Raw genomic sequence first — 27112 nt, forward strand, 5'->3', positions numbered from 1 at the left:
GGTGATCCGGGCTTCACCAGGAGGAGGAGGAGGAGACGGCCGCAGAGGCAGCGGCGGTTCTGAGGCGATCCGAAGAGGTTGCTCGGCCGGAGGGAACTCTTGTTTTCTCACCTCCCGAGCACAGAAGCGTTTCGCTGCCTTTGCTTCCGAGGAAACCGGGCGGCTTCGGGAGTATCTTGAGCGCCGCTTCTTGAGGTTTAATTGAGCGTCGCGGCTGAGCCACGTGCGGGTGAGAGCCGGAGTGGCGGCGGAAGAAATCGGGACTTCTCGCCGCGGGACACCGGAGGAGAGCCGCCGCTTCTTCCTCCACCACCTTTTTCCCAGTCTGCGGTTCTTTCTCGCGCCAGCGCCTGCCTTCAGCACCGGCTCCTGACGGGGCGCCAGCTCAAAGCCGGGCAATAAAATCTGGTGCTCAGAAAAGGGCGCGGAGCTGAGAGACGGAGGAAACGCCAGCCGGGTTGAAGGCCGCGGGTGGCGGTGGTGGTGGTGAGGGAAAGACTTTCCCTCGCCCTATTCTCTCTCATTCTCTCTCTCTCATATCTGATACCCTTCACTCCAAAGAGGAGCGGAAAGGCGGCCAGAGGACCGGGCTGCCTCGTTTTCGATTTAGACTGGCGAGGGCGGGAACTAGCGCGCGCCGCGGCCGCTCTTTCTGCTCGCCGGCCTCGCAGCGTTGGGGACGACGACGAGGAAGAGATGTCTAAAGCCCGAGGCGGAGCTGTGCTTCTTCTGAGCCTTCTGTTCCTGACGACTTCCCTTGCTGCTGTCAAAGGGCTGCCCTTGAAGAAACAGCGCAGTCCCGCTCCGAAAGAAACCGACTATACCTCGGTGGAGGTGAGTTGTAACGCCTACCCTTTCCTTCTTTCAGGGCAAGAAGCCTCAACTTGGGGTGGGGGGTGGGGTGGGGGCTTCCTGGCAATTCCACAGCCTTACTTACCTGGGATGCTCTCTGAAAGTTTTGAAGAACGTTAACAACCTTAGCAAAAGATGAATCGAGACTCTTCAGTCCAGCTGCTGTTAACTGCTGGAGTAAGTTGCCCCCCCCAAGCGTCACCTCTGCCCTGAAGGTTCCTGTAAGGCAGGGGTCTTCAAACTTGGCCCTTTTATGACTTGTGGACTTCAACTCCCAGAATTCCTCAGCCAGCTTTGCTGGCTGAGGAATTCTGGGAGTTGAAGTCCACAAGTCATAAAAGGGCCAAGTTTGAAGACCCCTGCTGTAAGGTTTATTTTCTCTTCTGTTTTGTGGCCAGAGATGAAGGCAGGAGCCCCTCTGTCTCCTGCTGCTTATTCCTGACCTACAGGCGTCATTCTCTCCCTTTATGACGCCTGTCCTTGTCTTGGCGGGACATAATTGACCTGTCACAGACAGTGGGTAAATGGTGGCTCCAGTTAGGGATGTGGGGGGAGAGCGAGCAGCAGAAGCAGCTGCTGCTGCGGCACCTTCCCTACAGACCCAGAAGGAGGCTGCTATATTTGCTTGCTTGCTTGCTTGCTTGCTTGCATGTGTGGAATGCATGCCCACCACTGGCCGCAGCATGGGGTGGTCTCTGACTTGTGGGTGGATGTGCTTTTTTTTTTTTACTCTTTCATTTCTTTAGCAATTAAGCCCTCTTGTCTCCTGCTTTTGTCTTTTTCTGAGGTTGCGTTTGCAGCACCACGCGGGCACTGAACCATTGCCCATTCTGAAAGGGGCTTATTGTGCACAAGCGTATGCTTTAACATTTTGGAACCATTTTTTTTCCTTTTGAGACGTGCCAGATTATTTTAGTCAGAATTGTTTGGTGAGGGGGGAACGGATAGTTGCTGAAGAAGGGAGGTGGGGGAGAGAAAGATTTGAAAAGAACTTGGAGGAAAGGGAAGGAGAGTGTCCTTTTGCTGGAGAAATGTCTGTTTCTCAAAGAAAATCAAAATAGTATGTATTTATTTTCACTTCAAATTGCAAGAATTCCAACAAGTCTAATCAATCCAGAACTATAAACCAGCCCATTACTACTATAATTATTTTTTTTTCTGTTTTCTATTCTTTGTGCTGCCCAAAACCAGTTCTCTCATTCTGAACATTAGTGTGGTTGGCTCTTTTGAACAGTTAATGCATTTAAATTTGGTAAATGAATGAGAAATTAAATCTATTGCCTAACACCACCACCACCACAGCCCCCAATAAGAACTAGAAATGCTGTGGTTCTGTATGTTTCTGTTGTCTGGAATTATTATCTCCTGTCACAAATACAAGAGCTTACATTTCATTCTTTACTGTTTTTTCCCCTGTAATATCAACCCAATTGCTAACGTTGCATTCAGTAAGTCACTATTGAATATGTCAGCTCACTTTAAAGAAAATACATTGCCAGAAGGAAGATATTATGCTTATGCCTGGCATTGATTAAGAAATTATCAAATAGTGGCTATTGCCATTTGGGGATTTTTCACTCTTTTTTGGGTCACCTTAATAATGACTGACTCCCCAGGTAACACAATAATATAGATTAACGAACTGGCTTCAGAACTTTTAATGAGCCAATTTTTCTGCAGAGGTACCTGTATTCCACATAGTTTTCTGTTCTAAGCAGACTCCAATTAGTGGAGAAGGATTGGGAGAGCAGATTTTGAGATGTTTCTAAAGCAGCAGAGAATGCTCAGGGTCATTCTTAAATCATCAATACATGTTTTGCTGTAGTGTTCTTTCTAAGAGCAGGCCCTAAATGTCTTTATCTAATATTTTCTCTCTTTCCATAGAACTGCAGCTGCAGTTAACCAGCTGTTTCCTAAATCTAAACTTGACATAGGCTTTTTCAAACTTTTTCTCCTAGAATGGATACGGCCAGAGAATCCCCAATAGTTTTCAATGCTGAAATGTTTCTTGCTGCCAAAAGCCATTTAGGTGAGCACTGTTTATTCTGCAGCTGCTGTTTGTGTTTGATACATCTCTTTTTGCTGGCTTTCTGTCCAGCAGCTGCTCCCAGGTGGCAAAGCTTACATTCTTCAGCTGTTGGGCTGCACATGTACAGGAAATTGGGAAAGCATGCTAACCTTTGAAGTCAGCAAAGGGTTTTTTGATCTGGATGTATTGAAACAAATGGATTGCCATGAATGAAGTGGCTTCCTCATGTTGTCCACCTGGAAGGGCTCCCTTTGCAAGGATATTGCAGTTCACTGTGAATGTCCCAAAAAGCAATAGTTTACTGTCTTCCAGAAGAGGAGAGCTGTAAGGTACCCCTGAACATATTGAGATCAAGAACTGAGGAAAGGGAAGGAATTTCCCCTAAACCAGGAGCTGGTGAATAAGAGATTTGCAATGCTTGTTTTTATATCAAACCTCATTTTATTTTATTCTACAGGGAAAATAAAGTTTTTCTGATATTCCTCTGTAGTTCACATACCATATGTGAACTAAAAATGCTTTAAGCCTATAGTTGAAAAAGAGCCTTGTTTAAGGACATTTGTAGACTCCATTCCATGCCTACAGCGAGACAGAAGACCTACTTGCTAAGAATTAATTATTTATCCATTACAGATCTGCCTTTCTATTATTTTGTTGTAGATTTTATTTTATTGTGAATTTATTTTTGTAAACTTCTAACCCTAACCCTTTTGAAATAAGAACTAAGAAAAAGTTGCACCTAGAAGTAGATTGTGCTAGTATAAAGTATTTAAACTTGTGTGAGATAAAGGCATTTGCTATTAATAGGAAAGACAATGATTGTAACATACAAACCCCAGCATTTCATTGGTTAGAACATTTTCATGAAGCGTATCTCAACCAGATGCTAAGTTGAAATTTTGAATTACAGCCCTACAAGTTAGTCAGCCAACAGCTGTCTGTCTGTCTGTCTGTCTGTCTGTCTATCTATCTATCTATCTATCTATCTATCTATCTATCTATCTATCTATCTATCTATCTATCTTATCTTGTGCTGCATAGTGCTGAATATGATGGCAACAATAGTCCAATATCTTTAGAGGCATCAGACTGAGCTTTATAATAAACCAAAAAACTTTCATAATAATTTAATATACCAAGAGTTTAATTTGCACCAAGTAGTAGTAACAATATGTCAGTTAACTTCATATATTGACTGAGAGTATAGAATAATATATTTTTTGCCTGTTGTTTGGACTGCAGTACCCCCATAAAATATCTAAAGAATGAATTCAATTAGTTGTAAGAGGCCCAGTGTGTTTTCCTCTGTATGTATTAGAATGCTTTTAAGTAGCTGAGTGTAGTGTGTGACCACAAGGAGTAAGATTGTAGCATATTAAAAACCAAAAGCTCACAGATTCATTTGTATTTTTCAGTAATCTTTTGTGCCCCAAATATCTGAAAATTTTAAACCAATGTTTGAATATTTTGAATCCTTATTACAGCACGTTAAATTATTTTTAGTAGTCTGGTTTTATTATGAGGATGTTATGCTTACAACTCTTTGATCAATCTCTTTCTGCTGAACTTAGAAAACACAGCATCAGTCACTAATGAAATTATTTAAACATTGCAGTGTCTTTTCTTAACACTGTAAAATGTGCTAAGTTTTATATCAGAACTAATTGAAAAGCCTGTTAAATCCATAGGCAAATTGTCTTAAATTCTTCCATTATGGCTGCTAAATAATTTTTTTTAAAGCTTAATGTGTGTGTAATTCAGCCCACCATCTACAAGCCAGTTGCACCCATTTTTGCTACTATTAACTTGAAGTATTACTTTTCATATTTCTGAAAATGGCACCTGGATCTTGTCTTCTCTCAAAAATTCTTAGAGAGATGTGCTAAATTGTATTTGTAATGCTTTTGTTCTTGACTGACTGAAGGTATTTTAGTCATGGGCAAATAATTCTATGCAAGCATGGCTTTGTGGTATTTTTAGTGGAAATTCAGATATCTTAGTTTATATATATATATATATATATATATATATATATATATATATATATATATATATATATATATATATAAATTTTTAATTTGTCTAGTATGCATGTCAATTTCATCTTAGATTTGGTGGTTTTTACAGTTGCAAAGATTGAATCCCTGCAGCTATTGATCTTTCTGCCATTGCTTTTACATTGCAAAAGCAATCTGAGGATCTCAGACTGAAATGTTTCCAACTATTTGGCTCCTAGCCTTTTAAAACAGACCTAAACCTAAAGAATATATCTAGGACCTTTTGCCTATAATCTATATTACATGTTGGCTATTGTTTAACATTATTTTACATTACATGTCAGACTGCTATGAATACTTTTAATAGAAAAAAGTATTAAAGATTGCTTGAAATAAATTTTCTGTGACATTAATCAAAGATCCCAGCCTTTGGGGGCATATTATAATTCCAATAGAATACTGTGAACTCTTTCTTTTCAGTAGGGAAACTTCCTTGATTCTAGGGTTCTCAAACGTCTGGCAAAAGGCAAACACTCCTTTCGGTCCTCATGTTCTCTGTCTAGCAGGTTTGGCCTTAAAATTAAATATTGTCCAGCTTTTTATCTTGGCTCTTTGAGGGGAGACTGCTTTCACAACAGTAGTCTTTTAAACTGTCATATATTATAACTTGTACATTGCCTATTTTTTTCTTTCTCTAGTCTGTCAACAGACTTGACAGCTTAGATTTACATTATTTAATTTATCTCCTGATTCCATCAATCAGTTTCTATCCAATCCCTTCAAATCCGCAATTGCTATAGATGATATGAGTCTGTAGTGGAATTTGAAAATTGTTAATTTTATGTGATAGCATAACATAAAGATTTGTTGGGAAAATATTGTGATTGAAAAAAATCAATATTTCTGATGCTGGAAAATATAACTTCATATACCAGTACCTGTAGGCTTAAATACATTTTTTGCAGTTTCTCGCTGTGATTTTTGTCAAGGATATCTTCGTTTCCCCCCCCCCCCACTTGCCCTCCTTTCTAATTATTCATGTCCTTCTCTGCCTGTTCAGATATCTGGTAACCCTACTTGTTACAAACTTTAAGTTGTCTTATATGGAGACCAGAGGGGGTTATTATTCCATTAATTAGGTCAGTAACGTACTTCAAGCAAGTCAAAGTCTGTCCGAGCTGCTTGTGGACTTTGCAAGTTTTGTTTCCCACTGATTTATTAAGCTTCCTCTTCTGCCATCTCCTATTGGTTTAGTGGATATAACTGCAGGTTGAAGATCCCCCTCCAAAACCTGCCTGCCTCTCTCTGAATATAGATAAACAAGCCACATTTCAGTCTGTTTCCTTCTTTCCAAAGAAAGGTCAAAGAGCATAATACAGCCAGGAAGGAAGCAGGTGGTAAAAGTAGCTTTCCTGGTCAAAACAATTAAAAGTAGCATTGAAGCCTTTTGATGGCTAGCCAGAAAGCCTGTTCTCAGTGGTTGGTCACAGCAGTTTTAATCCAGTTAAAAGTGAGAAAGGAACAGTGCCAACTTAATGGAGACTCACTGTGTTTCTGATCTGGGGCCAGAGGGAGCTATTATATATAAGGTTACTGTGGTTTCAACTTTGTATATAATCTCTTGTGCCACCAGTCACAATGATCCTCTATTATCAAAGTTTTTCAAATTGTTTTCTGGGAATATGAGGATTCTGTGAATAACTCTCCACACTAGGTTTCCTTAAACACAGCCAATTTCTTTTCACTGGAGAGTCACCTCTTGATCAGGATTCTAGGAATTAATTTATTTCCTTCCTTCCTTCCTTCCTTCCTTCCTTCCTTCCTTCCTTCCTTCCTTCCTTCCTTCCTTCCTTCCTTCCTTGATTTTTGTACTCTAGAGTAAAAGAGGGCAGAATCTCAACTTATCTGGAGGGTACCTCTGTTCACTGGTGATTAGTCAAAAATTGTTCAGACAGAACTTATATTGTGTTTTTATAGCTTTTTCATTTACCCCCAATCTCTCAAGAATTAATTAATTTATATATGCAGGTTTATATTAAAATTTCCACATTAGGGTCTCATTTGGCAACAGCCTGTCTATTATAATATTCTGTTGTATTTTGAACAAGCGCCCTAAATAATTTTAAAATGGTAAAGTCTATTAATTGTGTAACTTCTAGAGGAAGTAATTTTGGCATTTGTGGTTTGGACCATAGCAAATCCAGGGGCTATAGGCTAAAGCAATAGCCAACACAAACATATCAGAAGAAAGCAATAGCTTTTGGAAGCATTTCCACCCTGTTGCCAAATAAACTACATGGAGACATCCATGTAGTCATCAGGATTTCGACTTGGCTCAAGGAAACCCTTTATCTATTTTGGCTAACCCAACCTGATAGAGCTTTCTTCTTAAAAACTGAACTTGGTATTTGATTATCCTCTGGGTTAAATCCTGAATTAAGCTAACCAGGTTTCAGTGATGCTTTTATACAGTTCAAGCTAATATACCAGTTATACCCATTCCTAGGAATGGGTTAGGTTAAGATAACACATTTTATTTGGACTTTTTTGTACCTACATGATAGAATAGGCAGAAGACAATCTTCATTGAGAACTTTCATTATATGAGGAATTTATTCAGATGCTTTCCGCCAAGTATCAAGCTCTCATTTTGGTTCCTCTTCATAAACATTTTAATGTAAATTGTGAAAAGGATTCATCATATTTTATGGTAACCAAGGGCCACATTCATTCTTTCTTGCATTCAAGTTAGCATACTATCAACTATTGAGGTCTCTTAGGAAAACGAAATAAAGTTGAGAATTAGAGATATTAGAAACAATTTATTTCCACAATTAAAAACACCAGCAAAAAGGTTAGATTTCCCCAAATCAGAAGGGAAAGAACTGGAGCAATGCAAGGAAGTCTCAGCTGAGCTTTTGAGAAAAGTCCAAAGGCTGAAGTGGAATGGTGTGAAGATACACAGGGCTGAACTGAGATTATTGCTTTTGTTTTCCTGATTTTGAAGGGAAAATTGAGGTCTTACTTTGGACATTTTAAACCTATTTAAGCTATTTTAGTGCTTACACAGAACTTTTCGTGCATTTTCTGTCCCTGTAATTAAGTCAGAGGAGAGGGACTGCAAAAAAGGGACTTGGGAACTGCAGGGTGCCTATCCCTGAGTTAACGGAAGAGGCTTTTTTGTTGATACTTCCTAATAACTAATCTCTTTTCTAGAGAGCTTTGCACGAGATGAGGCACAGACCTTGATCACTGTTGCTGGTCAGGGAGAGAGATGATAGAGCCCAACCACCCAAATAAACAGAACCAAACAGTTGGAACCTTTTCTTTAATTGTGGTATCTGAGATTCAGTGTACCCTGTCTGAAGAACCTGGTCTCAGGGCTGACAGAAATGAAAGTATTATTATTAGGTCTCCCAATTTCACTAAACTTAAAAGGAGCTGGGCGGAGCATTGATTTTGTTGGAGCAATGGACCTGAAAGAAATAAGTTTGTCTTTTCTTCATTTGCTGTTTTAATGGTCAAAACCTGTGCTTTTCTCCTGTTCTTTGTGGGCTGGTAATTAGACACCCCCCCAAATCCCACTGTTCAGCCTTGAAGCTCTTCTTAAACCTTGATTAGAAGAGTATGAGAATCTCTGCCAAATTGAGCAATCACATTTCTTTCAGTCTTATAACTGAAATTTGCTTTGGGGATCAGAAATATTACCACAAGCCCTTTTGCCAGTGCTGGTCCCGCTCCTTAATAAAAACAGCCGCGACCAGCAATCTTTCTGCTGCTTTCTCTCATTTTCACTGTGGGAGAGGAAGACAGGCTCCAGGGCTTTGATGTGCAGCCCTTGTAAATCCATCGATGATGCCTTATATGTGCGCTCATGTGAGTCCCAACCAGCTCCAGCTCCTTTGAAGTGCTCCAGTGATCAAGATAAAAGTAGTGGAGGGGGAAGAGTCTTTCAAAAGCCATCAAGCCCTAATTGCAGGTAATAGAGCCTCTTGGTATCCCATATGGAGGGGAAGGGGGAGCATCCCCAGTTTCTTTAATCCTGCAGCTAAATTCTGGGCTCCTGCAGTGAAAGGAAGTAGCCTACAGAGAACAAGACTTGGGGAACGCAAGCTGAACATTGGGAAATAGCTCCTTGCAGTGAGTTATGGTGGGCCTGCAGAAGTAGTCTTTCAAAGAAAGTTTGGGACAGGCTTCCAATGTGGCAATGGTGCTTCAGGAGGTGTAGTCTAATGCATGTGAAAGATTCCAGACTTTGGAAGACTGATTCAAAAAGATCATTGGTAAAAATCACTACAGTGCATGTTAGCTTGCATGTAAACCATTCCCATACTACATTCTTCAGAGTGTTTATTAATTAATTTCCAATTCACAGCCAACACCCATATTTTTTTCATTTGTAAACATAGAATTGGAAAAAATACTCCAGTGAGTTGAATTTCATCTTGTATAATGCTGCAGAATATAAAGTATGGAAAGAAGTGCATTAACTGTTTGAAACAATATAACCAGGAGCCCAGAATTAAGTTATTTTCATTGCCCTGATTTCTTTGAAGTTTCTCTGAAACCTTTAAATATTTTGTGTTATTTTAATGAGGGACCACTGGTAACCAGGAAACTGACAGTTAGTTGGGATGTGATTGCTATTCCGGATTACAGTTTTTAAGTAACTAGTGAATCAATTTGTTTGCTCAGATTTTCTGCAAAAAACATGCTCCTAATTTCATCGGGGTCTGAATGTGCAGTTGGTGACATTATAGGACAAGGCTTTTCCAACAGTAAAGCCTAGAGACTATAGTTCTTCTTGAGTGACCATCATCAGATCCTGCTCTATCTTGTCTTATATGCAAGGAAAGGGTTTGAGCATCATAGGAGTTGTAGTCTAACATGTCTGCTGGGATAGGTGAAAGCTGGATCTTCATCAGGCAGTAGGACTACAACTAACTTTCATTTCAGATTGCCACATCACCTGATGTTCCTTCATTCAAAGAAGAAATACCACAGTCACACAGGATGCAGAACTTGAGGCTGAATGGACAGGTGATACCAGATCAACGCAAACACCATTGGCCATTGCAACAGGCTTCAAGGAACCAGTTGGCATCACTCCAACCTGCGGAAATACTCCCAGAAGAGAAAACACCTTTTGTACTGGACTTACAAAGCCTGACAGGCTTAGCCAATGTGGATCTGAATGCTCAGAATCCAAACATTCAGGTAGGCTTAAACTGTTCTTACTTGACTAGTCACAGACACATCAAAAGTGGAAGAATCCTTTGCATCTCTCTCCCTTTCTCTCCCTCCCTCCCTCCTCTTTTCCACAGGCTTCATTTTTTTTCTCCCCATTAACTCAGTTGAAGTGAGTGAGCATGAGAACTGTTAACTGCCCTAAAATGATCCGGTGGTTTTCATGGGGGATAACAAAGTTACTTCTAATATCCCCCAAAAAAAGAATGACTGAGAACTATATAATTTTGTTTATTGACTTTTTTTAGGTCAAATTTTTACTATGGTCTTTAAGATTATTTCAATAAATAAATAATAGCAATAGCACTTAGACTTATATACCGCTTCACAATGCTTTACAGCCTTCTCTAAGTGGTTTACAGAGTCAGCATATTGTCCCTAACAATCTGGGTCCTCACATTTTACCGACCTCGGAAGGATGGAAGGCTGAGTCAACCTTGAGCCGGTGAGACTTGAACTGCTGAACTGCTGGCAGCTGGCAGTCAGCAGATGTAGCCTGCAGTACTGCATTCTAACCACTGCACCACCAAAGTAATGTTAAAATCAAATTGAAAACTATGAGATTGATATTAATTGCATGAATGTTGGAGCCATACATAGAATAGTGTAGTATTAATCTACTTCTAAAGTTGTTTGTTAAAGTTTTACATCATTTAATACAATAAAGATTAAAAAGATATTAAAATGTAATACAAGCTCATGGCTATAATCTTTATCTAAACTATTTGATCAGATCTTACATTATTTAGAGTGAGAAAGACAGGAAAAGAAGAAAAAATGTGATATTGTTTATATTGTTTATCTTTCCTTAACTTCTCTGGTATCTCAACTAAATGGGCCAATATTTTCAGAGTTAATAATACAAATTTAACAACTGTGTATGAGTGCCAGCTAAATAAATGAGATTATTAGAGCGCTGGTGGCCAGTGGTTAGAATGCAGTACTGCAGGCTACTTCTGCTGACTGCCAGCAGTTCAGCGGTTCGAGTCTCACCGGCTCAAGGTTGACTCAGTCTTCCATCTTTCCGAGGTCAGTCAAATGAGGGCCCAGATTGTTGGGGGCAATAGGCTGATTCTGTAAACAGCTTAGAGAGGACTGTAAAGCATTGTGAAGCAGTATATAAGTCTAAGTGCTATTGATATTATTGAATTGTCCCTCCAAATAAGTACAAAGCAGAACTGTATTATATTTGTATACACAATAGGGAAATTTATATTCAAAATGGCATAAGAGAAGGACTTTATTTACTTTCCTGTACCTCTGTCTATTTAATTGAACTCAAATACTAAAATAAGGGTATAAAGAGTCTTGGAGCTGTGAGATAGAGTGTTCCTAGTCCAGTTTCCAAAGCTACAGTGCATATGAGTTACATTAATTCAGTCGCTGCTGTATACATTCAATTAATGTGTGTCTTACAGAACAGGATTGTTTTTATGTTTCTCCATTTCTGTCATTCATTGACTCATTTGTTTTACAAGAAGTTAAAGTATGTTCACATTCAGTTGACTAATTGCCCTGAAAATGTTTAGAATGTATGTTTCTTTTCGTTTGATAATATTCGCTCTGAATGTTGGATAAACAGCAAGCTGAATAAATACTGATAAATATTAGAAGATATATTTTGTGTAAGTCATTTTGATATGGTGGTTAAAGGCACTGGGCTACACACTGTAAGATTTTGAGCCCTATCTTATGCACGAAGCTGGGTCAGTGGCTTTGGGCTAGTTACTCCTTTGAAGTCTTACTAAGCTAATTTGGTCTAGTGGTTAAAGCACCAGGCTAAAAATCAGGCAACTGAGTTCTAGTCCCGCCTTAGGCATGAAAGCCCGCCTTAGGCCTGAAAGTCATCCAGACTTTAGGCCAGTCACTAGGGCGACAAGCCAGGTGGCTGGTCAATTCCTGCTGCTATCAATGAATCAACACTTGGTTGATCCAAAAAGTGGAAGCAGACCTTGTAGTTGTGGGAAAAAATGCTAAAAGAAGAAGATTCTTTCTAAGCCCTATGAAGAATTCATGGGCAAACCACTTCCAAAAAATGTTGCCAAGAAAACCACATTGACTTGTCCATGTAGCTGCTAGGAATCAAGACTGACTAAAAGGCACAAATTATTTTATTTGCTGTGTAGCAGGTAGAGGTGGAATATTGTACCAGTTATAGAATATCCCGTTTTTAATTTAAAAACTTTCTGTGTCTGCCTCTTTTTTTACTACCTTGTGGCTCTGAAAGTCTATTCTAAAATCATTCATTGCCTGACATTGCACGTAAGAGCATTTTAACTTTGGAACTACTGTTGTTCAGTTGCTAGGTTGTGTCCGAGTCTTCACAATCCCATGGACACACCAGGCTCCCTATCCTCCACTGTCTTCCAGAGTTTCCCAAATTCATGTTAATTTTGTAGAGTAGGCAAAACTTAGTGATACTCACTGGTGAAATATGTTTAGTTCTTCTAACTCAGACATGTCAAACACAAGGCCTGGGGGCCAGATCCGGCCCGCGAAGTGGTTTCATGCGGCCCGTGAAGCCATCCTGGAAACAGTGAGGGAGCGGCCCCCACTGCCATGGCCCTGGCCCAGAGACCCTCCTTCTGCCAGAGACTCTCAGATCTGTCCCACTCCTGCCCAGGCCCCCATAGGCACCCTTGATGCGAGTGATATAGAGCTGGCCACGCCCACCCAGTAGGCCATGCGCACTCTAGCCACGCCCACCCAGTAGGCCACACCCACCCAGGCCATACCCACCCGGCCCCCTGAGGACAACTGCAATGCTGATGCGGCCCTCAATAAAATTGAGTTTGACACCCCTGTTCTAACTGATTATAAAATAGTGATAGATACATTTATCATCATTAAATACTGATGGCTGAGAACAGGTTCAAATATTAGGGCTCTTCAAGGTTCTTGAAAGGAAGGGCTCAGTGCATGGTAGAATATTCAAAGCAACCTCTGTCAAACACTTAAAGCAATTATTTCTCTTTCTTTAAGAGTTCAAGACACAATGCTTTATATACAGTCCTGCATATTCCAAAGGAACTCTTTCAAATAATTTGTTCAATCTTATTTGTTACTTATGTTATTTTAATGTTTTTTCCAAGAACTGTGCTAGATCACATCCAAAGCTTATGTGGTTCATCATGTTATTTTCACAGTAGTTAGCCATATGCCTATCTTCATGCTGCCTGCCTATAAATACTGGGGATAATTCATAGTTAATTGTGGTTTGTACTCATGGAAAGCCTTATTTTCCATGAATATGCTTGGCCCTCCTTTTAAAGTTGTAATGGTTGTATCTATCATTACATTCATAACAAGATACCTTTGTTAACTATACAGTTTGAAGGTGGCTGTCTTCTCTGAATGTTTCACCCAGGAGCTTTACTGGATGATTTCAGATTCAAAAGCTATGAAAGAAAGAGGGAGAAAAACATTAGCACATTCACACAATCCATAATTTATATCCCTCAAACAAAGGTAAAGGTTTCCCCTATCCAGTCATGTCTGACTCTAGGGGGTGATGCTCATCTCCATTTCTTTGCTGAGGGAGCCAGCGTTGTCCGAAGACATTTCCATGGTCATGTGACTACATGACTATATGCCGAGGTGCACCGAAGTGATACCAATTTATCTACTCATATTTGCATGCTTTCAAACTACTAGATGGGCAGGAGCTGGGGCAAGGATGTGAGCTCACGCTGTCATGTGGTGCTCGGGTGTCAGACCTGGGCTGTTAGATTTCCAGTTGACAAGCTCAGTGTCTTTAACCACTGAGCCATTGCGCCCCCCATTCCTCAAATAGTTATGCTTAAATAGAAATAGAAAATATGCAAATAGAGTTTGAAAATTAATTCAGGTGGAAAGAGAATAAGTAAGTATGAAGAATAGTTTGAGAAAGCAGAGAGACAAGAGCTACAAGGACAACATTTTTGGGGCAATAAAGGTAAGATGTGAAAGACATATAGATATTTGAAGGTAAAATGTACTGCTTATCTTTTGATTTAGTGCTGATGCTTCCAAAATAGTCTGATTCAATGCCTTGACTTCCAGGTGACCATTGAGGTGGTGAATGATCCTCAAGCAGAGATGGAGATGGACTTGCTGAAGGAGACTAGTAATGATTGGTCCCTGTCTTCCTCTGACTGGTTCTCTCATAAGGACCTCTTTTGGCCTCTTTTCTGGGAATACACAGATCCCATAGAGGATGGTGATGACAGTTTGAACCTAAAGAGCAGGGATGAAGAAGAGGAGGAGGAAGAGGAAGATTATACATCAGAGTATGATGAAGAAGAAATAGTACTGAGTGGAGTGGGGGGAAATTGGCATCAGAGGTGGCCTAATCGGAAGAATTGGATCTTAAAAGAGAAATACAACTATGGTGAGTCTACCTTTTTTGCTCTTAGTAAATCTAATCTGCTGAGTATACCCTCCTTCCATTAAGGAACAAAGAACAATAGCTGGTGAACAGCTCATTTGATGTGATCTCAGTGTGTAGAAGGAGCTGGTGGAAACTGAGCATTTTTCATTCATGAATGGCCATGGCATATGCTGCATGAAATTTACACTTCCCTTTATATTGCATACTATGAACAGTTTTCCCAAGCAGACATGTATATGTTGTGATTGTTGCTGCCAGAATTCCCATCAGCATAGTCAATGACTGGGATTCTGGAAATTGTAGCCCAAGCACATCTAGAAGATATAGGTTGTATTGGCCTGCAAGTTGAGAATTCTGAGGCAGAGTTTGATCAATGGATGGGACTTCTAGGAGCTAAACTCCCCCTTTTGTTTCTCACTAAAAAAATCTAGTAAAATGTAGCATCATTTGGAAATGAGAGCATCATCTCATATTAAGAACCATGGGGAAAAGCCTTCATGACAGAAGTATAGCTCACACTGACCTTTTCTGTGTATCTTGCGGAAGGATTCTAACTTCACTAGACTTGGTTGGATCTTTATGTGTTTGGTTTTATTTTGTTGTTGTTGCTGCTGTTGTCTCCAGATTATGAAGAAGAAGAGGACTGGAGTCCTTGGTCTTCCTGCAGTGTAACCTGTAGCAGTGGCCATCAGAAGAGAACCCGGTCTTGTGGTTATGCATGCACAGCCACAGAATCAAGAACTTGTGAGCTGCAGCACTGTCCTGGTATGTTCTAATTTTCAGGGCTGCAGTATTTCCATGGGCTGTGCTTTAATGCTTCAGAGTTACTCATTCACACATATCAGTCTATGGGCATGCTCTATTGCTGTCTCATCTGGACCATGTGGGAATTCTTTTTGAGTTTTTAGAAATTGTCTTTTCAGACATCCTATGAGAATTAATGTGGAATCTGAAAAGGAGGAAAATGCTTTTGGCCATTTCCTTGACATAATAAAATGAAGACACATCTGGAACTGGATTGTCTCCTGCAGTGGAGCAATATTTGATTACAGTCCTGAAAAATCAATGGATTTATTGTTAATTGCAACCATTTCCACCATACCTTTGCTCATCTGTTTGTTATACAAGCTGTATTGAGGCCATCAGTTAAAAGTCTACTGTGAAGTTCAAAAGGAAGCTTTCAGCCCTTCCATATGTGGGAGCAGATTGTGGTCTTGGAAATGATAAGAAAACTGGTGGAGTTTCTATACCTGTACAGTATATCTTTTACGTAAAACAGATTGTATCTCACAGTGTACACTCTGACCTGTTTGCTTCTGTGCTTTTCTCAAGGAGAAGTTGGGGCAATGGCTTCTACCACTGAAGAGACACCATCTGAAGGTGAAAATGCCACGGAGATTCTGAATGCAGGCCAGTAAAGTCCTTGCCCTTAAGACAATAATATTAGGATTGTTATTAGGGAATAACAAGAAACTACACTGTAATGTGGATCTGTCTCATTCATACTTCCCAAAACTATATGTGAACAAAGGTATTGGTAGCCTTTGACATTCAAATTTTGCTCTCAATTTTTATGCTAGAACAAATAGGCATTAGAATATGCAAAGTTTTGTGATCTTTATTAATATTGCAAATGGATGCAGAAACAGGAAGAAATACATTTGAGTGGAAAATAAGAAAATGAAGTGAATTGAAGTTAACAGATCCCCCCCCCCACTCTTAATTGCTACACCAAATAATTACTTTTGCACCCTATCACTGTGGCTATTTATATCTGCTATTAATACTGTTTTCAGAAAAATACATTTTCTTGTAGTAAGTAAAGATTTCAAAATAAGTTGAAGGATCTCTGTTTTACTTCTTGCTACCCGCTTCTGAATTCAAGAAGCTCTGCTATTTATCCTCCAAATATTTTGTAAATGTTTCTTACATTTGTGCTGTAGTTTTAATAAACACCTGAGCTTATTCTCTAACATGCTTAAAATCACCTTTCCCCACTGTAGCATCTTTTGATACGTGTTGGATTACAAAATCCATAATTTTTAAGCAATATGAGTTCCCTCAGAGGTGGTGACTAATTTACCAACTTATTTGGAGGTCATTATGATGGGAAAGGCTAAGCTGAGCCATGGAAATTGTACTAAAATGTGTTTGCTTTCTTAGAATTTGGACACAAATTTTAAGACATAATCTCCTAATGACTTATGCTGATTTGATTCTTCCTTCCTTTCCCAGATGTGGATAGTTGTGAGAAATGGCTTAATTGCAAGAGTGATTTCCTCAACAAATATCTAAGCAAAGTGCTTTCAGACCTACCCAACTGTCCCTGCTCTTACCCTTTAGAAGCTGTTTATAGTGCTGTAAACTTGCAAGATCAGCAGAAAGGCAAGAACTTCCGATGGCAGGATGCCAGTGGGCCAAAGGAGCGATTGGACATCTACAAACCCACAGCCCATTTCTGCTTGCGTTCCATGCTGTCCCTGGACAGCACCACTCTAGGTGCCCAACACTGTTGCTATGATGAGAACACCAAGCTTATTACCCGAGGCAAGGGAGCAGGAGCGCCCAACCTCATAAGCACAGAGTTCTCTCCTGAGTTACACTACAAGGTGGACATGCTGCCTTGGATCCTCTGCAAAGGGGACTGGAGTCGATACCATGCTGTGCGGCCTCCCAATAATGGGCAACAGTGTGCTGTCAACCCTCCAGAGGATGTATACCTTTCTCAACTACAGGAGGCCAGAGAGTATTAATATAGCAACGAGAAGGAGGCTGAGGAGATCAGGATGCCCCTTCTGTCTCCCTTGCTCAACAACATAACACTTATTGTTTCTCCAACCTCGCCCCAGTAGTTATATCAAAGGTCTCTGCAACTTCAGAATTATATGTTATTTTGTTATCACCTTAGTAACAAGGTAAGTTTGTAGAGCAGCCTAAACGATCTCCTCAGAGGTTCCAGTCCTGAGTTCTCTATAACAACCTCCGCTTTCTTTTCTGTCTTTTCTCAACACTCAGAAGTTATCCCAAGCTGACTGGCTTTCAGGGATGTGTTAGAAGGCTAGCAATTTGTCTGGAGGGATTTGGGACAAGGGTAGAGCCCAAGAATTTAAGTGGATATCTTGATTCATTTGCTATTATGTTTGGCATGTCTTACAGTGCAGGTTGTGAATTCCTTTTGCATAAATCAGATGGGTACTCATGGTGTATGAAATTCCAGAAATAGATTAGTATCCCCAAATTACATATTTAGGTAAAAGGGAACGTCAGAATCTTTGTAGAAAGAAGAGTCTGGATGTACTCTTATGTAATTTTGGCACAATCCTAGGAAAGAAAACAGAAGACGCCATCTTGTTATGTTACATTCCATACATTTCAGGGAAAACTGGACGATGAGGTGGAGATGTTAGAAAGTTAGGAATGCAAATTCCAGGATGGAAATGAAACAGGCTCTTCCCCAGTGGAGATGAGGCTAACCTTCATCCAAAACTGATGGAACAAACTGAATCCAGTTTCAGTCTACCTGAATAAATAGCATTTTGGATTGTGTAATCCTCACCCTCCCAAAAAAACCCTTCAAAAGATATGTGAAAGAATCCAGCTGCCCTGGGAAAGTCACAGTACATATAACATTAGTCCAACTTTCCCTACCAAATGTTCATCACTCTATATTCTCTGTCTATTAGGACAAAAGCTGGGAACTCTGAGTAACGTATTCTTTTCTACAAGACACTAGATTTGGAAAGTCTTTCCTACACCATGTCCTTGAACACCTTTCAGGATGGCGGGAGACTATAGTTCAAGACCAAAATGTTCCTGTTTTCACAGCTTTGTGGTTCTGCTGGGCAGATGGTCCTTGGCAAAATCTGTATCTGTGCTTACGCACTTTGTACTGAATCCTGTCAGCTACTAATCCAGTCAAATCTCTTTACTGTTGCTGCTAACACCACATGATAACACTACCTCAGCGAAAGTCATCACTCTGCATACAGAGTCCTGACCCAATTTCTCCTGGAAGTGCCTGATATCCCATGTCATTGTACCACGAGAGGTTTCTGGTGTCTCTTACAGCTACATCTGAAAGGGCCATGCAGCCCTAAAACCCAGCAACTGGATAGGAAGGGAACTCCCTAAAGTAATCCAGCTGAAGCTCAGCTAATCACCAGCTTCCAAAAACCTCTCCTCCCTGTCCCCTGGAAGGCCCGCCTGTGGAGACTTGGGTTGCAATGCTAGGGAAAACACTACTTTCATGCCAGACTACCTTAAACTGGCTTCAGATGCCTCAGCACAGACATGTCAAACACAAGGCCCGGGGGCCGGATGCGGCCCGCGAAGTGGTTTCATGTGGCCCGTGAAGCCATCCTGGAAACAGTGAGGGAACGGCCCCCACTGCCTTGGCACTTGCCCTGGTCCCATCTCCTTCTGCCAGAGACCCTCAGATCTGTCCCACTCCTGCCCAGGCCCCCATAGGCACCCTTCATGCGAACGTTGTAGAGCTGGCCACGCCCACCCAGTAGGCCATATGCACTCTAGCCACGCCCACCCAGTAGGCCACGCCCACCCTGGCTACACCCACCCGGCCCCCTGAGGGCAACCGCAATGCTGATGCAGCCCTCAATGAAATTGAGTTTGACACCCCTGCCCTCAGCAGAAGCCTAATAATGAGATGGTTATGTTGTGAAATTCTGTTGAGTAAGAGTTAATGGATCATTTTCATACCACTGCAAGTACTGTAGGCCACACTGCTGGAGTCTTCCTGACATCAGTGAGGTATAAAGGAAAGGGAGAGAAAAAGAAGCAAAGTAAAAGTGACAGTACTCCAAGCCACATTTATTCCAAAATAATCCCTACCTGTTCCTGCTGCCACCCTCTTGTGTTGGCGGTCCTTCTCTCTACCACACTCCCACTGCATCTGCTTCACCAGTCCTTCTCCAGCAGTGTGATGTTTCCACAATCTCTGCAGAAAATAAATTGCCAGGAAAAAAGGCACCTCCAAAATCTTAACTACAAGGTCAGTCCCACCAAAGTGGCCTATGAGAAGAAAAACATGCTAGTGGAAAGAAGCCTTTTTTGGGGGAGGGGGAAATGAAACAGAAAAAGACCTAGATTCCCTAGCTACAATAAAGCCTCCAGGAATATTAAAACAATCCAGAAACTGAGAAACGCATGCAAGTAACTTAAGGCACATTCCTGTCGTGAAGAACACACAGCTGTGTTTGTCTGACTTGTGACCTATCCCCATCATCTAAGCCAGATGGGATATCAGAACATACAAACTGCACTGTTGGGACACATTGCTTATTTGTATTGTGGAATAAGGTGTATTTTAAGAACTTTAGGGTAAGAATCTCTGCTGGGATTTTTCTCCCTATTTGGAATAATTGTTGGTTGTAAATGCTAAAAAGTGGAGCAACTTGTCTGTGTACGTCTTTAGCCTTTGCAGCCAACCAATCCTAGGGAGACGTGTTCAGTGACAACTAAATGTGAAAATAGATTTTATAATGGGGAACCTGGATCTCCTAGCCGTTCTATAGCTCAACTCATTTTCTTGCAGGATTAAATAGGGAGGTCTCTGTAGTTATCCCATCTTAGATTAGGTTAGGATGTTTGCATAATGGCTAAGCAAGGAAAGGCCCCTTAACTGGGGTATTTTGGATCACAACTGCCCTCCCATACTGTTTTGGTGTTTATACTTTATATTCTGCTCCTGCTCCAGTTAAGATTGTTTGCAGCCACAGCTTCTAGTTTAGGGATCCTTTTTTGGTAGAAATAGGTGGGATAAGCAATATTAATTACATATCTGTTGGTTTCTGAGCTTTTGAGGATAAAAACATTTCCAAATGATATTCTATTTTTTTTTTAAATTTCAGTGGGATTTTGTCTTCCTTTGAGGCAATGCAGTTCTTTTCACACAGGCAAGATGAAAGGAAAGTTAACGTTTGGAATATTTGATAACCATTAAGATGTCGTTGGAGGTTTGACATCTCAGTTCTTCATATTTTGGACCTTTCTTTAGTTAAAAGAAGCCCAATATTTTGTATAAATAAATTATAAAAATTAAACACCTATTTGACATAATTTATTATGCAAATGTTATATCAGACAACAAAGCCTTCTTTATTATGACTTTTTCTCTCCTAAATTGTGATTTTTACTATTTGCTAGAAATGCTTTTTTTTAAAAAAAACAAACAACTATCTAATGTTACAGATTTAGTACCAATTAGCAAATTTCATCCAGTCCTGGAATGCAGATTATATGCATGTTAATATGTGCCTCTGCAGTATTTATCATGCCAGCTCCTTGGATTGCTGCTGTTTTTCTCCCCTCAGCTCACTGATTGTTAAGTGTTGCTTTATTGTTGCACTGTTGGTGTCACTGTTGTTTCCTTTCATTATTATTATTGCAGAAACTGGATAGAACTTTTAGAAAACCAAAAGCTCCTTTTCCCCTTAAAGACCTAACTGGTGCTGATGAGCCATCTGGATGTTGCTGGAATGAGATGGTAGCCAGGTGACCTCTAGTGTACAAATAAGGAACTATATGGAATTGTTGGGTGAATAATTGAACTCAAATCTTGATTGAGACAGGAAAACCTTGCTTATTAGCTACTTAATTATTAGGGCATTTATTTCCAATGAGAAAACTTAAAATATTTTGTTGCATCAAAATATGCAATTGTTGTGGCAAAGTTGTAGCATCAGACCAATTGGGAAAACAAGGCCCCTGTTCTATTTGTTGTTCTATTTGTTCTAATCTAGAGAGGTTTGTTATTGCGTGTAAACCTGCATCTCTCAAAAGTAACAATAGTACTAGCTTTACTTAGTGCCTATAACTAAGCATGTCATAACATATATAACCTGCAGTATTTCGTTTGCAAATAAAACTCATTTAAAAATTAAAGCCAAATAATTCCTTGGCACAATATAAACATATCAACCTGGTTCAGTAAATTAAAAACTAACTGGCACAATAAAATCAATTAAATATCATATAAAACATATGAGCATAAAATAAATGTCAATATTTCAAACTCTCAAGAAGAGGACTAACTGCTGTTATTCCAGTGCTGTAGTGCAGGATGTGTGTATGTGCCATCTGACAAAAACCTGCAACTTCATTGGGTTTTGGAGGTTTTTTGGTTACTACCAAGTAGTTAGTGGACCATAAGTAGCCTGTCTCCTTTTGCTCTTTTCATGGCTTCATCAAATAACAGGTCTTCTGCTTCCATAACAGTATATTTGGCTTTGTGGTCATGATATTTTAGATGGAATATTCATCTGCAAGTTTCAGATGCTGTTGTCAGCAGTTGGTTTGTTATGTTTCTGCATTATATTCCACCCCCCCCCCCCATTTTGCTGGAATAAGTTCTGAAGTCATTACTCCTTCAGTCCTCACTGAAACTTGCTAATTGTTTCACTTTGTTTCTTTTTAGGGTCTTCTGGGTTTTCTTCATCTTTTCTTTTTTGATTTCACTGTCTTCTTCTCCAACATATAAAATAGTAATACTGTAACAAGAGCATCATATGACACAATGTGTTTAAAATATCACAATAGATTATGCTGCTATTTTTCTGGAACTTGATATGCAAGAAGAGTAATATGAGAATGAGACATATAGAAGTCATCCAAGTTCAAAGTATATGTCAAGGAGAGCATTCTTGATCCACCGCTCCACACATCCTTTTGTTGTCTTAGTGATTAAATGGTAAAGATCACCTAGCTGTTGCATTTTCTATCACTTATGCTTTTTTTCCTGTTGACACTGACCTTATGTTTGTTACATCAAAATTAGACCAGCTTGTAGACAAGAGAGCATTATAATTTGCCTGAATGAGGAAAAAAAAAGGCTGAGGAAGGGTCCAGAAATTATTTAAATAACCTGCTTGGATTACTATCCCAAAGGAGGTACTAATGATTTATTGCCTAAAATACAAATGCTGGTTGCTAAGCAACTGATTTTACAACATACCCATATCTATCCAGATGTGATGGTTGTCTTACAATCCTTTTTGTGGATGTTATTGCCTTTAAGACCATAACCATCTGCTATTCCGGGTTTTATTCTTTTTGGTGGCATTTGCTTTGGACAGGGATGGTTAGAAGGTTCCTCTGCATTGGCATAAGATGGATAACACTATATATTAACTAATTCTGAGCTGTTGCAATTGCTTATGGATAATCTCAGTCCTTGTGAATCTCAGATTCAGGCAATAACTTATGGCTTGTTGGGCCACACTTAAGGCTATGACCTGATACATTTTGATCGTTTATTCCACTTTCAGAAACCAGCTGGGGCAAAGCTGCAATATTGCCATGCAGAAGGGGAGCTGTTAATGCTACATCTGTTAACCATGTAAAGCATTGGATAACTACTGTTATGCTGATATATTAGTGAAAATAAATAAATAAAATAAATCTAATAAAATAAAATGACACCTCAAGAAAATCTGGATAAAACTTGAAGATGGTATAAGTGCTTAAATGAGAACATGGCCTGAACTGTCTAATTTTAACAGTTTTGAGATAGATATAATATAATGTACAAAAATGCAAATAAACTGCTACAGATTTTTTTAAACAAAATAGTTGAACATTTAATGAATAAATCATCATGCAAAAGCAGAATCCAATGACAAATGGGTTTTCTCTTTATTTTCACATACCCAGGAGATCTGCTACCAAGGGTCCCACACCCATATAAAACAGATTGTGTTGAGTGCACAAGGATAAGAGAGACAAATGACAAAAGTTTACGGGGTGAACTTGTGTGAGGTTAAATTACTCCCAGTGTGGTTTTGGTAGTCAGGTTTGAGAGAGTGGTTCGCTACATTTAAGCAGCAGCCACTGCAGACTACTATTAGAACTGAGCTATACACCACTGCATCCAGATGCTCAATCCAATTCAGTCCGCATGGTAATGGTGGAGAAGGATGAGAGGATATGGGAAAGCTGCCTGTCAGCTTTCAGCCAGAACTGGCCTCCTTCTGTTCTTTGCTTCCAAAAAAGACACATCATGGACGAGCCCTGGTGGTGCAGTGGTTAGAATGTATATTGCAGGCAAACTCTGCCTGTAGCCTGAAGTTCAGTCCTGATGGGCTCAAGGTTGACTTAGCCGTCCATCCCTTCCAAGGTTGGTAAAATGAGGACCCTGATTGTTGGGGACAATATGCTGACATTGTAAACTGCCCAGAGAGTGGTAAAGCACTATGGGGTAGTAGTTAAGTCTACCATAAGTGCTATTGCTATATCCTTTAAAATATTGATAGTCTCTCAGAAGCAAACTGAGCATATTTCCTCCCCACAAATGCTGCATAAAAAGGAGCAAGTAAATAATCTGTTTGATTGTTACTTCATCCACTGCTCTGGTCTTCCTTTACAACTTCTTTCCATAACATTTAGAGGCAGCAGAAATATAATAGCATAATAGGGCTGATTTCCATCCTTCCTTGATTGTCTCTATATTCCTTTGTTACTTCCTCTGCATGACTCAGCCTGCAGACAGACATCTCCTAATACAGAATATAGAATAACAAGAGTTGGAAGGGACCTTGCAAATTAGCTAGTCAACCCACTGCTCATGCAGGACAACCTATACCATTCTGGACAAATGGCAGTCCAATCTCTTCTTTAAAACTTCCAGTGGTGGAAGACCCACAACTTCTGGAGGCAAGTAATCATTGTACTGCAGCAGGAAATTTGGGCAGGGGAGAAGGTAGGCTGGCTAGAGGATTCTATCTATCATCTGTGGGCTTCTTCCCTTCCTCCTTTCACTTTATTTTCCTGTAGCATGAGCTGAATAGAAAACATTTAAAACCTAAGGAACTGAATCACAAACAGTACTTTTCCTTAGGAATTCTCTCCTTTTCCTTCCTTCCTATAGGCAACACATGCTTGCCTACAGATCCTTCCATCCTCTATGGTAGTTCCATAGGCAGGGCAGGGAAGAATTGGTTATATGTACCATCTTATTAGGACGCTGAGCTTGTCGATCGGAAGGTCGGCAGTTTGGCGGGTCGAATCCCGAGTGTCGCGTAGCAGAGTGAGCGCCTGTTACTCGTCCCAGCTTCTGCCCACCTAGCAGTTCGAAAGCATGTAAAAATGCAAGTAGAAAAATAGGGACCACTGCGGTGGGAAGGTAACAGCGTTCCGTGCGCCTTTGGCGTCTAGTCATGCCGGCCACATGACCATGGAGATGTCCTCGGACAAGCGCTGGCTCTTCGGCTATGAAACGGAGATGAGCACCGGCCCCTAGAGTCAGAAACGACTAGCACACATGTGCGGGGGAACCTTTACCTTTACCTTTACCATCTTATTTTAGGCTGTTTCCCAAGATGTTTCATTATTATCCTGTTTCATGCTGTTTGAATACCTGGCAAGTAGGGTTTTTTTTTCTTAAATTCGACTCATGGTTGTATCCAACTCTCTAGGGAGTAGAATAGCAGTAGACAAGGCTGGCTAAAGAGGCAGTAGGGAGGTATGCCCCAGCAGCCTGGAATGGTCAGTAAGTGACAATCTTCGTTACTTGTCACCTGAATTCACACAATAGGTGCCACAAACAAAGATTTGACACACCTTGCATGGTCCCTGAATGCCCAAGAAGGGAGATGCCACCACTGCTTCATCTCTAAGGACTATGTATTCATGTGCCAAAACAGGGCATCTGCAACTGAGTATATTGCACTTGGTGCTCATGGTTAGGTGTTAGGCCTATATTTAAACTACAGAATCAAGTATGGACTCATGGCTGTCAGGCTCTGGGGTATTAAAAAGGTATGATGAATGATGAATCTAAAGAGTTTTAGGTAAACCCAGTAGGGTTTACTGAGCTGTTTACTGTATCCAGACAGAATACTTTTAGGGTTGACCTGAACAAACATAATTCTTCACACATTTTTTTATATAGTCTTTCTTAACTTCCTTTATTCTTGGTCAGAACTTTATCCCTAGTTTCATTTTTTTTCCAAGGAAGCTATGTACACCCTTTAAATTAATAAGCCCATTTGCTTACTAAAATTCAGTATCCCATCCTGAGAACCGTTACCAACAATTCTTGCCCAGTGGTGGGATTCAAATATGTGAACAACCGGTTCTCCGTGTGGATACCTCTTCCAGAAGTCCATTCTGGCCTAAGCAACAAAAAATTAGCAATTGGTTCTGCCAAAGTGGTGCAAACCAACTGAATCCCACCACTGTTCTTGCTTGTCAGGCACAGGATTGACTGGAGTCCAGGTCCAATGAGGAAATTCACAACTTGTCAACAATGGTGGGAATCTGTAAATGACAACTGCCTGGAAGAAGTTGGGGCTGTCTACTTCTAGTGTATCCAATGTTGCTGGTATCACAAGCACCTTATACTCCAGGGAAGCTTTATAATTTTATTTGATCAAGAAAATGATAAGGGATTAATTTTATTTTTATACCAGGTAATTAAGATTCTGTGCATTTCTATTTAAGCCATTTTTTAAAGTATTGTATGTATATTGTAAAAGGGACGCGGTGGCTCAGTGGGTTAGGACGCTGAGCTTGTCGATCGGAAGGTCGGCAGTTTGGCGGGTCGAATCCCGAGTGCCGCGTAACAGAGTGAGCGCCTGTTACTCGTCCCAGCTTCTGCCAACCTAGCAGTTCGAAAGCACGTAAAAATGCAAGTAGAAAAATAGGGACCACTATGGTGGGAAGGTAACAGCGTTCCGTGCGCCTTTGGAGTCTAGTCATGCCGGCCACATGACCACGGAGATGTCCTCGGACAAGCGCTGGCTCTTCGGCTATGAAACGGAGATGAGCACCGGCCCCTAGAGTCGGAAACGACTAGCACGCATGTGCGGGGGAACCTTTACCTTTACCTTTTATGTATATTGTTCCTTCATAGTTTTATTATTTCAATATACTTTTGAATAAAGATATAATAGCATTTATGAGAAAATCTTTATTTGACTATAGATAAAAGCACTTTATTTCAAATTGCATGTGTTTGTGATTAACATTATTTGGTTATGTTAGTCATTCAGTTGATTTTGAAAGGGACATTGCCAAATGCTGCATCTTTAGGGAACTGAATCTTATTAACTTGGTCATTAAGGATCCAGAATGTGTTACTGTTTGCTGTCCTGTCTGCATCTTAATTTTAATGAATGAATCTCAAAGGGACGCCCCAGTGTTTCCTTTCAAAAAATAAAACTTCTGTTTTAGCCTGGATAAAAATCAGTCCTTTTTTATTGAGCTTTTCTTAATGCATTTTTCCCCCAAGGAGAAGTGAAGAGTTTTAGATATAGTCCCCCAAAGCAGGATGAGAAATCAGTAATCCTCAAGATCCTTCTGAATTACAACCATCCACAATCTCTGTTTACTGGATTAAAACCTCCATCTGAGTTGATGGGAGTCATAATCCAAAAACCACAGAAAAGCATTCTAACTCTCTACCCCAGTTCAGTAGAATTAAATTATGGGTCATTCTGTTCCCAGATTTTCTCTTGTATTATATTTATTGTTTGTTATTTACTATCTTAAGGAATGGAGATATTCAGGATGCTGAATGGGACTTTGCTTTCAGAGGATGTATGTATAAAATGCCAAAAGGGAAGCAAGATTTCAGGTTCTTCTGTTACAAATAAACTCTATCGT

General features: G+C 40.2%; 1 protein-coding gene across 1 annotated transcript; it reads left to right on the forward strand.

Annotated features, from left to right (window-relative positions):
* Positions 1–696: 696 nt before the first annotated feature.
* Positions 697–27112, forward strand: ISM2 (isthmin 2; the record flags this gene model as incomplete). Its single annotated transcript, XM_081315011.1, has 7 exons — positions 697–834; positions 9835–10095; positions 14167–14494; positions 15119–15259; positions 15827–15904; positions 16730–17409; positions 27000–27112. The coding sequence occupies 6 exons, from the start codon at positions 697–699 to the stop codon at positions 17245–17247; spliced, it is 1464 nt and encodes a 487-aa protein (XP_081171137.1). The 3' UTR covers positions 17248–17409; positions 27000–27112.

Source organism: Vipera berus (genome assembly GCF_964194415.1).
Source record: "Vipera berus genome assembly, chromosome: 1".
NCBI classification, from domain to species: Eukaryota; Metazoa; Chordata; class Lepidosauria; order Squamata; family Viperidae; genus Vipera; species Vipera berus.